Genomic DNA, 15,631 nt, shown 5'->3' with positions numbered 1-15,631 from the left:
AAAAAGGAACATAACTTAATTATGTTGTGGAAGACCGTACTGTCTTGTAAAAACTAAGCATCTCTTCTCTGATTCATTTATTTATCTAGGGGCTACCATTTCACCTTTATTGCCTGGTATTTTATGTCATGGTTATAATAGTGTGTGGTAGGGAGGAGGTGTGTAAGATGGTCTGACCTATCTTACTCTTTTTTTTTTTTTTCCCTCTCGAGACAGAGTCTTGCTCTGTCGCCCAGGCTGGAGTGCAGTGGGTTGCCCTCAGCTCACTGCAACCTCCGCCTCCTGGATTCAAGCGATTCTTCTGCCTTAGCCTTCCGAGTGGCTGGGATTACAGGTGTATGCCACCATGCCCGACTAAGTTTTGTGTTTTCAGTAGAGATGGGGTTTCACTATGTTGGCCAGGCTGGTCTCTAACTCCTGACCTCGTGATCCACCCACCTCAGTCTCCCAAAGTGCTGGGATTGCAGGCATGAGCCACCATGCCCAGCCTGACCTATCTTATTCTACAATTATGCTCTTGGTATACATTTGAAGCTTGGGTCATGCTCTTTTAGGTAACTTTGCCTAAACGTGTAGGGAATGATGATCATAAAAGAAAATATATTTTATATTTTTAATAAGATTATTTAACAATGTTTATAGCAAATGTGTTTTAAAATTGAGTTGCATGGAACTGAGCAGACTAGTTGCGCCATGATTTTTCATATGTTGTCTCTGGTGGTTCTTATTTTGTATATTTGTGCCCCCTTATTTTCTTGATTAGATTTAGCCTGTTTACCCAAAAGAAGAAATAGATCATTTTCTAAGAAAGTGTAATTTACCAGAACTGACTCCAGAAAATAGAGCTATCTGAACAAGTCACCCTTCATAGAATAATGTCTCGTAGTAAACCCTAGAAAGTTACTAACTATAATTTCACAGAAGAATTCTACCACACTTTTAAAGAATATGCTGTTATAATACTATTTAAACCTTTGCAGAGGATAAAGCTGCTAGATTGTCATAACATTGACCACAGAGCCTTACAAACATAGCACTCATGTAAATCTTCAGGCTTGTATTGCTTGAGACTATTGATGCAAAAATCCTAAATAAATATTTTATTACTGTTAGCCTGAAAGCCAATGCCATGCTTAATGGGAAAATGGTAGAAACATTACCCTAAAAGTCAAGAGTAAGATATCCACCGTCATCACTGTTTTATCCCAAAGTGTGATGCTAACCCAAAGATGATTGATAAATCTTGTAGAAGGGCTTTTATTTTAGTGCTACATGATCAAAATTAGGATTAAGAGTCATAAGACCAATGATTAAATATTTGTAGCTCATACCATAAGAAGACTTACATCCCTAATACACATAAAGAGCTTTCAAACAATCAGTAAGAAAATGATCAACATCGCAAAAGAAAAGAACAGACTATCACAGGAAGGAAATATAATATAAACATGTGTAAAGCTACTCAAAATTAAAACTGTACTTGTGACCATGTTTTCATCTAGAAGCAATAACACCTCAAGCATCCCTTTACTATGTTGTGACTGGGAATGTAAACTGGTACAACCTTGATGAATGATAATTTTACCCAAATCTATCAAAATTGCAAATACACAAACCTTTTGACCTGGCAGTTTCTTGAAGAATGTATCTTTCAGATGTGATTGGAAGCGTGCAAAACGGTCAAGATTAGTTATTGCAATCTCAAAGCATTGGTTCTTATAGCAAAAGATTGAAAATAGCTTGAATATCCATCAATATGGGATCCCGATGTTATGTGACTAATTGATATGTAGACAAATAAGGAAACACATTGTGAACAATCTGATAGAATAATATAGAAGATGAAAAACGGTTACCACTTGTATATGAAAAGAAAGGACACAGAACAAAAATGTATTTGCTTATGTGGTTCATAGAGTAGTTTGGAAAGATACCCAAGGAACCGTCAACATTAGATATCTTTGGGAAGATGAACTGGTGGGCTAGAAGCCAAAACTGTTGCACCTTTTATACTGGAACCCCCCCTTCTCTTCCCCCGACCCCCCACAAATTAAACTAAATTTAAGCACTTACATATTCTGAATTCTTGGTATTTAAATTATCTTTGTATTATTGTTGATAATTATAACCAGATAAAGCTAGTTTTATGATTACTTGATCAGAAGTTCTGGAAATACTTCATTTATTTTTAAATTAAATCCTTTTGTTTTAGGATCTCCAGCAGAACTATCTCCTACTACTCTTTCCCCTGTTAATCATAGCTTGGGTAAGTTGCACATATGTTCCCCTCATCATTTTTATACTGTATCACCTACTTAATAATAAAAATCATCTCTAGGAGTTATTTTTTATATATCCAAGAAAGGGATCCTAATGAATAGCCAAATAATTATGTATGTGGTTAAAGTAGTGCTTTTTAAAAAGAATATTGACACCATCCCTCAAAATTATTAAGTCTTTTCTGCTGGCACATATAAGAAATAGGTATAATCTATTTATTATTGAAATCATATTCCTCATAGAAAATTATATAACCTGTTATGGCTAGATTTTTATGGTTATGTTTATTTTATGATGTAATTAATAAAAGAGGTATGTGTATTACATATATACACATTGACATAAATATGTATACATGTATACGTAGTATGGGGATTTATATATATATATTATATATATAATATATATATGAGAGTGTGCACATATATGTACAAATGTGTATGTGTATGGTCCCTTCATAACCATGCGTTCAGCATCTGCAGATTCAACCAACTGCAGATTGAAAATAATCGGGAAAAAATGAAAATAATACGACAGTAAAAACTAATACAAATTGTATTTATTTTTATTTATTTTTTGAGACAGAGTCTTGCTCTGTCGCCCAGGCTAGAGTGCAGTGGCGCAATCTCGGCTCACTGCAACCTCTGCCTCCTGGGTTCAAGCAATTCTCTGCCTCAGCCTCCTGAGTAGCTGGGACTACAGGTGCATGCCACCACACCCAGCTAATTTTTGTATTTTTAGTAGAGATGGGGTTTCACTATGTTGCCCAGGCTGGTCTCAAACTCCTGGCCTCAAACGAATCACCCACCTTGACCTCCTAAAGTGCTGGGATTACAGGCGTGAGCCATCGTGCTGGGCCCAAATTTTAAAATACAGTATAACAAATATTTGTATAGCATTTATATTGTTAGGTATTATAAGTAATCCAGAGATTATTTAAAGTATACAGGATGACGTGAATTTAAGTTACATGGAAATACTACACCCTTTTATGTCAGGGACTTGAACATCTAAGGGTGTTTAGTTAGGGGGAGCCGGTCCTAGAACCAATCCCCTGTAAATGCCAAGGGATGACTATATATATATACATTTCTGTATTACTATTATTATTTTTGCCCTCATTTTACCCTATTTCACAATTTCTCTTCGGTTGTTACATGTTTGGAATTTATTCTACAAAATTGTGAGGTTTTTTTCTTTTGCAGTATTCCTTATGATATGTTTTAGTCAAAACTGCAGAAGCTAAATATATAGTTTTCCAGTGAAATAAGTAGTCTTTTGACTCTATGGTCTGTTTCCACTTGCATGATCTTTGTGTGTTACTGCTTTCTGGTTCTTATGTATGAGTGGGTTTTCTCTTTTTGTAGCTAGGGTATCTCACCAAGAGTATGATGTTAAAATAGACAAATGTCAAAAATATGTCATATTTTGTATCCTTTTATTATTACTGTTTTTCTTTGTGTGGCTTTTGACTCATTAATCTTTGCTCTGGCTTTATCTTACCCCACTTTAGCTTTTTTATGTGCTTTAGAAATGCACCAAGTATGGCAAGTTGACTGACTTTGCCTATGATTGTTTTGTATTTGAACAGGAGCTAGACTAAAACTACTGGTAAAACAAAGAATCCAACATAAAGTGATTTAATGACATGGGAGAAATTTGAAAAAATCTGGTATGATCTATGAAACTGGAGTTTTGTGTGAAAAATACTGAAAATCTGGTATGATCTATGGAAACCGATAACAGATACTATGTCTACTTCCTGAGCTTTTGCCAGTGCAGGCTGGCATAGAGCATGTAAAGATGATTATATTAAATCTATTTTTGGCTTGAATTGTTCACACATTTCTTCCTTTTATTATTTTTTTATTTTTTTTCTTTTTCAGATTTACAGCCAGTTACTTACTCAGAACCTGCATTTTGGTGTTCAATAGCATATTATGAATTAAATCAGAGGGTTGGAGAAACCTTCCATGCATCACAGCCCTCACTCACTGTAGATGGCTTTACAGACCCATCAAATTCAGAGAGGTTCTGCTTAGGTTTACTCTCCAATGTTAACCGAAATGCCACAGTAGAAATGACAAGAAGGCATATAGGTATGTTTTATTTTCCTTGTTGTGAAAAATAAATGCTGTATACTCATAATGTAGGCATTGCGTGGTGTGCCACATCAAGAAGCTTGTGTGCAGTAAAACCAGCTTTCTCTCTGGTGGTTTAAGTGCCGACACATTTAAGTGCACAGGCTTCACTGCTTCTAATAGATCCTGGTGATGCTTCAGCTGCAAACTCTTCAACTTTTATTTGGCACCCTTGGTACTGGAAAGTTCTTCAATAAATATGTGTTAAGATAAGTTTAATTTGCTGAGTCTCTACCAGTCATAAAATTGCCATGTTCAGATTTGGGGGTTAATACTTTTTTATAAATCATGTTTTTTTTTTTGTTTTGTTTTTGTTTTTTTTTCAGTTTCTTTATATAGCTCCCAGGTTTTTTCCCCCTTTGGTGAGTTTATATATTAAATGAAATCTGCTTGCTGTTCATCTGAAATGAGATATCTAAAACAAGAACTGCATTTAATATAGTTCAAAATATAATTCAGGGACATCTCAAAATGTGGTCTGGGGACTTCTGGTAGTCCCAGAAACCCTTTCAGCTAGTTTGTGAGGTCAAAGCTATTTTCATAGTAGTACTGAGATGCTGTTTGCCATTTCTACTCTCATTCTCTCATGACTGTACAGTGGAGTATTCCAGAGCCTACATGCATATGATTTTGCAAGAGATGAAATGTAGATTTGATAATGAGACTCCAATTCTGTTACACTAGACATGAATGTTGAAATGTTGCCACTCTATTTTTTTTTTTTTTTTTTGCTTTGGAAATGTTGTTTTTCATAGACAAAAATGGTGAAATGTTGCCACTCTATTTTTTTTTTTTTTTTTGCTTTGGAAATACAGTTGTTTTTTATAAACATTGTTAATATGTAATGGATTTGATTTTTAAATGAATTTTTTAAATCTCAGTTTTTATATCTAATATGGTCATTTTCCATAATATTCACATAAACAAAAGCTCTTTGGGGTCCTCAGTATTTCCTTAATGATGAAGTGAAAAAGTGTGAGAACCATTCATAATTGAACATCATTCTCATCACCTTAAAGTAACTTCTTTTAACAGTAGTTTGCTTCTGTTTTTTTTCTAATTAACCATTACTTCCTGTGAGAAGTAATGCTGGTTATCAAAGTGTGATTTTGATACTGCAAAATGATAGTGACTAGAAGATCTATTACTTGGTTCCAAGTGGAAGTTCTCAAATCTTGCTTGATGTATAAATTTGGATAATCTTATTAAGATACCCAGTGTCACTGTAGGTGCTTTAACTAAAATAGTTTTTTGTTTTTGTGTCTTAATTGGGGTTCTGCAAAAAAATTTAATGGGTTTTCTCTGCCTTATTCTCTTCTCCCTCCAAAGTTTTAGATTGCTGTCGTTATTGGATTTTAAAAATTTTTTTATTTCTAGTTTTATAGGTGATATTGATCAGGGAATATAGCCTGAAAAATCTCTACTTTTTGGACTTAGTGTTTTCCCAATGACCATGTGCATGACTGTTTTACAGATATTCCATAGTCTTAACAGAACCAGCGTACCAGGTTCTGTATTAAATCTGGAATGTTAGTTGTTTGATTAGTTTTCTTTTGCTGTGTAACAAATTACCACAAACTCAGTGGCCTAAAACATCAGTTTTTTACCTCACGGTTTCTGTGGGTCAGGAGTCCAGACATGGGTTAGGCGGTCTTTTCAGGGTTTAACAAGGCCAAAATTGAGGTATCAGCTGGCCTGTGTTCTTATCTGGAGCTTGAGGTCCTCTTCTAAGCCCACATGGTTGTGGCAGAATTCAGCTCCTAGATGCCTCCGGAATTCCTTGTCACATGGTGCCATCCATCTTCAAAGTCAGCAATGGAGAATGTCTCTTGTGTTGAATACCTTTCATGCTTTGAATCACTTAGCCTATGACAGTCTAGTCCCTTTTAAAGGATTGCCTGATTAAGGTTAACTGATTTGCTGCCTTAATTACATCTGAAAAAATCCTTAACAGCAGCACCTAGTGTTTGATTAACAGAGAATATATGTGCACCTCAGGGCTGAGACTCTTAGGTGTCATGTTAGAACTCTGCCTCTCACAATTTTTTTTTAATTCTTATATCTCATATTATTTTGCATCTGTGATCTCTCAGATTCTGAAAGAAGTATATTAAAAATCTCCCAGTAGAATTTTTTCTCACCTAATCATGCTTATACATCTAGAGGTTGGGTTTCCACCATAATATATAGTTTTTAAAATGGCAAATGACTCTTCTTGATGGTTTTACATCTTTTTTCTTAACATTAAGTGGGATCTCTAAGAAAATACAGTTGTAATGAAGATATATTTCTCCAAACATTAGTGAATTCCTTCAAAATTAACTCAATCTTTTACTTATCTTAATATATATCATTTGTATGAAACTATTTTACTATGTGTACTTTTTCTACATTGTTTAAATACTTTCAGTCAGTACACATGTATTTTAAAATCAATAAAATTATTGTTAGAAAATACTTGGGAGAAATATACAGTAGTATATTTAAAGTTAGACTTCAGAAAGACATTATCTGTGAAAAAGATCCTGGAAATACCTTATATCATTTTAGAATTTTTCCAAGAAAATGCTTCCAAAGTCACACTGAAATAGTAAATGTTACAAAACTAATCTCATTTGTATTTTGTTTCAGGAAGAGGAGTGCGCTTATACTACATAGGTGGGGAAGTTTTTGCTGAGTGCCTAAGTGATAGTGCAATCTTTGTGCAGAGCCCCAATTGTAATCAGAGATATGGCTGGCACCCTGCAACAGTGTGTAAAATTCCACCAGGTATGGATTCAATAATGTACATAAACCTATCATGTCAACTTGCTTAGTTTTTCTTGTTGCTAATTTTAGGAATCGGTAGATGATTGCATGCTCATATTCTAAAACTTGTAACCCTTTTAAAATTACTTTTTAATAGTGATACTCTTTTGACAATTTCTTTTACCTTTTTTAATCATAGGCTGTAATCTGAAGATCTTCAACAACCAGGAATTTGCTGCTCTTCTGGCTCAGTCTGTTAATCAGGGTTTTGAAGCCGTCTATCAGCTAACTAGAATGTGCACCATAAGAATGAGTTTTGTGAAAGGGTGGGGAGCAGAATACCGGTATGAAATACATATTTGGTTCTTAAATTTCCACAGTGTAATTATGTTTCATTGCATTCTTGCATATTCTGGAGTTCATTTGTATCTATTTTCAGTGAGGTTATAGAGTCAGCTGATCTTTATGTAAAATAAAGTTGGAGGCCTCCAAATTCAAAACTGTTGCAAATTACCGAGCTGCCATTATGGAAGATATTAAAACATGCACAGGCGTGCATTTTAACATAATTCAGAGTGTTAAATATCATAAAAGGGGTGTATATGAAGGGTTATGTCAGTTTATGGAAGGAGAGATGTTTGCACACGGTGCTCAAGGAAAACTTGATGGCACATGATCTAGTTGTAAAAGGTGCATTGGATTTCAATAGTCATAAATGGGGTGGGCAGAGTTGGGAAGTGATAATCTTGACAATAGCATAGCAATTCAGTTTGGAGAATAGAAAAATAAGGCTGGACAATTAAATTGAGACAAACTAGATGTAGGTTAAGAGGAGGAACTTCATTCAGAAGTAGAAGGAATACTTGCTAATGTGCCAGGCACTGTGCTGTTTTAAGTGTAGTATCTAAAAATTATTATTTCTGTTGTCAATTCATTCTTTGTAAGGTTGAAATATATGAAATTGCCATCGTTGCAGGTAACAAATGGTTCAAACTAATACATATTTGGAAATAGACATAGAAAGCTGATAATTTGCCCAAGGTTACATTATAAGTGGTTGAGATGGGACTGGAAGATAGTTCTCCTGGACTCTTTACCTCTTTTATAAGGATAGTAGTAACAATTATGTTTAAGTTTTACAAAAACTAATTTGTCATCAGTGGATAAGATAGTCTAGATTATTGATGAATTAAACAATAGATTGGATTTCACATCAAAGAGAGAGAAGACTTCTTGACCATATTTAAGAGTAGGAATTAGGTAAAATACTTAGTCTTTCTTCAATTCGTATTGCTTACTCCATATGCCTGCTTAAGAAATATTCATGTAATATAGTGATTGTATTCCTGCTTCTTCCAGCAATTTAGTCCCTTCCAAATTTATTTGTTTTGGACTTGCTTGTCTATCTTAAGTTTTGTCAGAAATCTGATTTGAGATTGTGCAATGTGAGGTCTACTTGTTGAATACATTTAAAAATATATGGTATATATTTGTATCAGAGAATGAAGACTTGTCACTATTTTTTTCTGAGTTATATTGGTAGAATAATTCATTTTGTGATTTTGCTGTAGTTCTGTTTTGATTATTACCCTTTTGAGATGTTGTTACCTGTTAAGAATGCTGAATGCCGTTTTTTAAAATTAGACTTGACCTGAGTTGATAGCAAAATTAGATTTAAATTATATTGTCTAATAAGATTTCAGGTCAGACTTTTTTTTGTTCTTCAGAAGGTTAGATTAATGCAAAATATGGTAGGAATTTAGTGGAAGTAGGAGTGAATTACAGAGAGAATTCCATGTATATCTATAGATCTGCTAAGAACAGTTTTACTTGGTAAAGATACTGCCCTTCTTCATTCACTGTGGAATCTGCTGTTCTTTAACTCACAGATAAAGTAAAATCTGTAATTACAGAAGCAGTAATATGCAGTATGTTTTTATGAGTATTGGGAGTCAGGTACATCTGACTTTGGAAAATCAAGTAGTTTCCTGTAACATTTACAAATCAAAATGGCAAATATCCATCTATCTGTGGATATGTGGGTAGCTACCAGGAACTTACTGTCTGTAATCATTCTGGAGCTGAGGAAATAGACCTAATGTTTAGGTTTCTAAAACTATTTTTTTTTTAATTTCCTTAATGTCATCTTGGTTGTTAGCACAAAAATGAGGAAATGTAGTAAACAGGAAATTTAGATGTATGAAGAATTTGTATTTAATCGAGTGGCAGCCTTCTTAAACCTACTCCCATTGGGTGACCTGGATTATGGATTATTCTAGAAAGGGAAGTGGGACAGGGGAAAACAGGGCAGCCAGGACCATTGTTAAGCCATCTGCCAGAGTGGGTGGGTCACTAGAACTGACACCCTTGGGGAAACTCTAGGAAACAGTAAACAGTCTACAGAATTATCCTACCCAGGGGAACAGAAGTGCTGGGCACGTAAATGTCAATTTCTGTTTCCTTGGTTGAGGGCTGCTCCTGGGGATGCTTATTTCCTGGCACCTCTAGCCTTTTTGGGTATATCAGAGAAGTTCCTGGGCACAGAAATGCAGATACCTGCAGTTGGAAGTTGTCTAGAGCACACTGAAAAATCCAAAGGGTATAGTGGGGCACTGATAACATCTGCCTCAGAAAATGACATCCTTGGAAGTACAGTTTTAAATTACATTGAACATGTGTTGCTTGGAGATGAAGAGTTGATAATGGGCTTTTCTCGTATTTGAAGGGCTGTTAGTTTGTAGAAGCAAGTGGATTTATTGACTTTATTCTGTATAGCAAATAAGATGGAACTAAAATCAGTGCATGGAAGTGACAGGATGTCATTGAATAATTTGTAATTCTCTTAGAGTTGCCCCTTTTGTTGAAGCACTATTAAAAGCCCGAATGGTGTTGCTAAGAGGGATGTTCATTGGCTTTGGCAGGGAAAGTTGAATTCCAGCTTTTAACACTCTCTGTGGTGTGGGTTTAGCTTGGGCCAAAATTTTGTTTTTGCTTTGGTATACTTTTACTTAGATTCTGTTTGATATTTGAGTATCTACTATTCTGTGGTTGATTTGGTAAGTACAGTTACTTTATGTCTTGGTTTGCTTGGACAATCCTGATTCACGTGTCTCCTTTTGGCCTGATACCCCCCCCCCCCCCCAAGACAGAGTCTCACTCTGTCGCCAGGCTAGAGTGCAGTGGCATGATCTCGGCTCACTGCAGCCTCTGCCTCTTGGGTTCAAGTGACTCTCCTGTCTCAGCCTCCTGAGTAGCTGGGACTACAGGCACATGCCACCACGCCCAGCTAATTTTTGTATTTTTAGTAGAGACGGGGTTTCACCATGTTGGCCAGGATGGTCTCAATCTCTTGACCTTGTGATCCGCCTGCCTCGGCCTCCCAAAGTGCTGGGCTTACAGGTGTGAGCCACCACGCCTGGCCCTGGCCTGATATTAATAGTATCTACATTCTCTCTCAGGTGTTCCATTTTGGATGATGGTGAATAATAAGATCACCTTATTAATTTTAGTGTGATGAGAAAAAGATGTTCTTGTAAATCACTTCTAAAACAAGGTCATCAGAAGTACTTTGACTTTGAGGAGCAACCATTTTGCGGAATAATCGTGTCCAAAATTATATACACAACCTTTTAATTTCTGTAAATTTTTAATGCAGTGTACCTAAGCATAGCCATTTTCCCTGCCTGTGGACTTGAATTTCATAATCATTTTCCTGTATTCTTTTAAACAGAAGGCAGACGGTAACAAGTACTCCTTGCTGGATTGAACTTCATCTGAATGGACCTCTACAGTGGTTGGACAAAGTATTAACTCAGATGGGATCCCCTTCAGTGCGTTGCTCAAGCATGTCATAAAGCTTCACCAATCAAGTCCCATGAAAAGACTTAATGTAACAACTCTTCTGTCATAGCATTGTGTGTGGTCCCTATGGACTGTTTACTATCCAAAAGTTCAAGAGAGAAAACAGCACTTGAGGTCTCATCAATTAAAGCACCTTGTGGAATCTGTTTCCTATATTTGAATATTAGATGGGAAAATTAGTGTCTAGAAATACTCTCCCATTAAAGAGGAAGAGAAGATTTTAAAGACTTAATGATGTCTTATTGGGCATAAAACTGAGTGTCCCAAAGGTTTATTAATAACAGTAGTAGTTACGTGTACAGGTAATGTATCATGATCCAGTATCACAGTATTGTGCTGTTTATATACATTTTTAGTTTGCATAGATGAGGTGTGTGTGTGCGCTGCTTCTTGATCTAGGCAAACCTTTATAAAGTTACAGTACCTAATCTGTTATTCCCACTTCTCTGTTATTTTTGTGTGTCTTTTTTAATATATAATATATATCAAGATTTTCAAATTATTTAGAAGCAGATTTTCCTTGTAGAAAAACTAATTTTTCTGCCTTTTACCAAAAATAAACTCTTGGGGGAAGAAAAGTGGATTAACTTTTGAAATCCTTGACCTTAATGTGTTCAGTGGGGCTTAAACAGTCATTCTTTTTGTGGTGTTTTGTTTTTTTTGTTTTTGTTTGTTTTTAACTGCTAAATCTTATTATAAGGAAACCATACCGAAAACCTTTCCAAGCCTCTTTTTTCCATTCCCATTTTTGTCCTCATAATCAAAACAGCATAACATGACATCATCACCAGTAATAGTTGCATTGATACTGCTGGCACCAGTTAATTCTGGGATACAGTAAGAATTCATATGGAGAAAGTCCCTTTGTCTTATGCCCAAATTTCAACAGGAATAATTGGCTTGTATAATCTAGCAGTCTGTTGATTTATCCTTCCACCTCATAAAAAATGCATAGGTGGCAGTATAATTATTTTCAGGGATATGCTAGAATTACTTCCACATATTTATCCCTTTTTAAAAAAGCTAATCTATAAATACCGTTTTTCCAAAGGTATTTTACAATATTTCAACAGCAGACCTTCTGCTCTTCGAGTAGTTTGATTTGGTTTAGTTAACAGATTGCATTATGAAATGGGCCTTTTGTAAATGTAATTGTTTCTGCAAAATACCTAGAAAAGTGATGCTGAGGTACGATCAGCAGATATGGGCCATCTGTTTTTAAAGTATGTTGTATTCAGTTTATAAATTGATTGTTATTCTACACATAATTATGAATTCAGAATTTTAAAAATTGGGGGAAAAGCCATTTATTTAGCAAGTTTTTTAGCTTATAAGTTACCTGCAGTCTGAGCTGTTCTTAACTGATCCTGGTTTTGTGATTGACAGTATTTCATGCTCTGTAGTGAGAGGAGATTTCCGAAACTCTGTTGCTAGTTCATTCTGCAGCAAATAATTATTATGTCTAATGTTGACTCATTGCAGTTTAAACATTTCTTCTTGTTTACATCTTAGTAGAAATGGAAAATAACCACTCCTGGTCGTCTTTTCATAAATTTTCATATTTTTGAAGCTGTCTTTGGTACTTGTTCTTTGAAATCATATCCACCTGTCTCTATAGGTATCATTTTCAATACTTTCAACATTTGGTGGTTTTCTATTGGGTACTCCCCATTTTCCTATATTTGTGTGTATATGTATGTGTTCATGTAAATTTGGTATAGTAATTTTTTATTCATTCAACAAATATTTATTGTTCACCTGTTTGTACCAGGAACTTTTCTTAGTCTTTGGGTAAAGGTGAACAAGACAACTACAGTTCCTGCCTTTGCTGAGACAGCAGTTACACTAACCCTTAATTATCTTACTTGTCTATGAAGGAGATAAACAGGGTACTGTACTGGAGAATAACAGATGGGATGCTTCAGGTAGGACATCAAGGAAAGCCTCTAAGGAAAGGATGCATGAGCTAACACCTGACATTAAAGAAGCAAGCCAAGTGAGGAGCCAGGGGAGATAAGCATTCCTGGCAAAGAGAATAGCATCAAATGCAAAAAGGTTCACACTAAAGGAAACTCCTGATTAGGTATTAATGCTTTATATAGAAACCTCTATACAAATCCAAACTTGAAGATCAGAATGGTTCTACAGTTCATAACATTTTGAAGGTGGCCTTATTTTGTGATGGTCTGCTTCATGTGATTCTCACTAACATATCTTCTTCCTCAACCTTTGCTGTAAAAATTTCATTTGCACCACATCAGTACTACTTAATTTAACAAGCTTTTGTTGTGTAAACTCTCACTGTTTTAGTGCCCTGCTGCTTGCTTCCAGACTTTGTGCTGTCCAGTAATTATGTCTTCCACTACCCATCTTGTGAGCAGAGTAAATGTCCTAGGTAATACCACTGTCAGGCCTGTAGGAGATACTCAGTGGAGCCTCTGCCCTTCTTTTTCTTACTTGAGAACTTGTAATGGTGTTAGGGAACAGTTGCAGGGGCAGAAAACAACTCTGAAAGTGGTAGAAGGTCCTGATCTTGGTGGTTACTCTTGCATTACTGTGTTAGGTCAAGCAGTGCCTACTATGCTGTTTCAGTAGTGGAGCGCATCTCTACAGTTCTGATGCGATTTTTCTGTACAGTATGAAATTGGGACTCAACTCTTTGAAAACACCTGTTGAGCAGTTTACTTCATGGTTGTAATTACATTTGTGTGAATGTGTTTGATGCTTTTTAACGAGATGATGTTTTTTGTATTTTATCTACTGTGGCCTGATTTTTTTTTGTTTTCTGCCCCTCCCCCCATTTATAGGTGTGGTTTTCATTTTTCTAAGTGATAGAATCCCCTCTTTGTTGAATTTTTGTCTTTATTTAAATTAGCAACATTACTTAGGATTTATTCTTCACAATACTGTTAATTTTCTAAGAATGATGACCTGAGAACTGAATGGCCATGCTTTCTATCACATTTCTAAGATGAGTAATATTTTTTCCAGTAGGTGCCACAGAGACATCTTGGGGGCTGGCTTAGGGGAGGCTGTTGGAGTTCTCACTGACTTAGTGGCATCTTTATTCTGTACTGAAGAACTGCATGGGGTTTCTTTTAGAAAGAGTTTCATTGCTTTAAAAAGAAGCTCAGAAAGTCTTTATAACCACTGGTTGAGATTAGAAAAATATAACTGGATTTAGGCCTACCTTCTGGAATACCACTGATTGTGCTCTTTTTATCCTACTTTAAAGAAGCTTTCATGATTAGATTTGAACTATATCAATTATACCGATTATACCTTATAATACACATTCAGTTAGTAAACATTTATTGATGCCTGTTGTTTGCCCAGCCACTGTGATGGATATTGAATAATAAAAAGATGACTAGGACGGGGCCCTGACCCTTGAGCTGTGCTTGGTCTTGTAGAGGTTGTGTTTTTTTTCTCAGGACCTGTCACTTTGGCAGAAGGAAATCTGCCTAATTTTTCTTGAAAGCTAAATTTTCTTTGTAAGTTTTTACAAATTGTTTAATACCTAGTTGTATTTTTTACCTTAAGCCACATTGAGTTTTGCTTGATTTGTCTGTCTTTTAAACACTGTCAAATGCTTTCCCTTTTGTTAAAATTATTTTAATTTCACTTTTTTTGTGACCTTGTCAATTTAAGACTAAGACTTTGAAGGTAAAACAAACAAACATCAGTCTTAGTCTCTTGCTAGTTGAAATCAAATAAAAGAAAATATATACCCAGTTGGTTTCTCTACCTCTTAAAAGCTTCCCATATATACCTTTAAGATCCTTCTCTTTTTTCTTTAACTACTAAATAGGTTCAACATTTATTCAGTGTTAGATACCCTCTTCGTCTGAGGGTGGCGTAGGTTTATGTTGGGATATAAAGTAACACAAGACAATCTTCACTGTACATAAAATATGTCTTCATGTACAGTCTTTACTTTAAAAGCTGAACATTCCAATTTGCGCCTTCCCTCCCAAGCCCCTGCCCACCAAGTATCTCTTTAGATATCTAGTCTGTGGACATGAACAATGAATACTTTTTTCTTACTCTGATCGAAGGCATTGATATTTAGACATATCAAACATTTCTTCCTTTCATATGCTTTACTTTGCTAAATCTATTATATTCATTGCCTGAATTTTATTCTTCCTTTCTACCTGACAACACACATCCAGGTGGTACTTGCTGGTTATCCTCTTTCTTGTTAGCCATGTTTTTTTTTTTTTTTTTTTTTTTTTTTTTTTTTTTTTTTTGAGAGGGAGTCTCGCTCTGTTGCCCAACCTGGAGTGCAGTGGTGTGATCTTGGCTCACTGCAAGCTCCGCCTCCCGGGTTCACGCCATGCTTCTGCCTCAGCCTCCCAAGTAGCTGGGACTACAGGCGCCCACCACCACACCCGGCTAATTTTTTGTATTTTTAGTAGAGACGGGGTTTTACCGTGTTGGCCAGGATGGTCTCGATCTCCTGACCTCGTGATCTGTCCACCTCGGCCTCCCAAAGTGCTGGGATTACAGGCGTGAGCCACCGCGCCCGGCCTAGCCATATTTTTATCTGCATATATCAGAATGTTTCTCTCCTTTGAACTTATTAACAAAAAAGGAAC

At 35.7% G+C, this 15,631-nt stretch overlaps 1 protein-coding gene across 12 annotated transcripts in view; it reads left to right on the top strand.

Moving 5' to 3' along the window:
* Positions 1-12,599, top strand: part of SMAD2 (SMAD family member 2) — an 89,780-nt gene extending 77,181 nt beyond the window's left edge. For all 12 annotated transcript variants that reach the window (XM_063597276.1, XM_063597275.1, XM_055102648.2 and 9 more), the window contains 5 exons: positions 2,213-2,266; positions 4,167-4,379; positions 7,053-7,190; positions 7,369-7,513; positions 10,900-12,599. In XM_063597276.1, the coding sequence (XP_063453346.1) occupies positions 2,213-2,266; positions 4,167-4,379; positions 7,053-7,190; positions 7,369-7,513; positions 10,900-11,023 (674 nt within the window). In that variant the 3' untranslated portion in view covers positions 11,024-12,599. The remainder of the gene's footprint in view (positions 1-2,212; positions 2,267-4,166; positions 4,380-7,052; positions 7,191-7,368; positions 7,514-10,899) is intronic.
* The last annotated feature ends 3,032 nt before the right edge of the window (positions 12,600-15,631 follow it).

Source organism: Pan paniscus, chromosome 17 (genome assembly GCF_029289425.2).
Source record: "Pan paniscus chromosome 17, NHGRI_mPanPan1-v2.0_pri, whole genome shotgun sequence".
NCBI lineage: Eukaryota > Metazoa > Chordata > Mammalia > Primates > Hominidae > Pan > Pan paniscus.
This window is presented reverse-complemented; position numbering and strand designations above follow the sequence as displayed.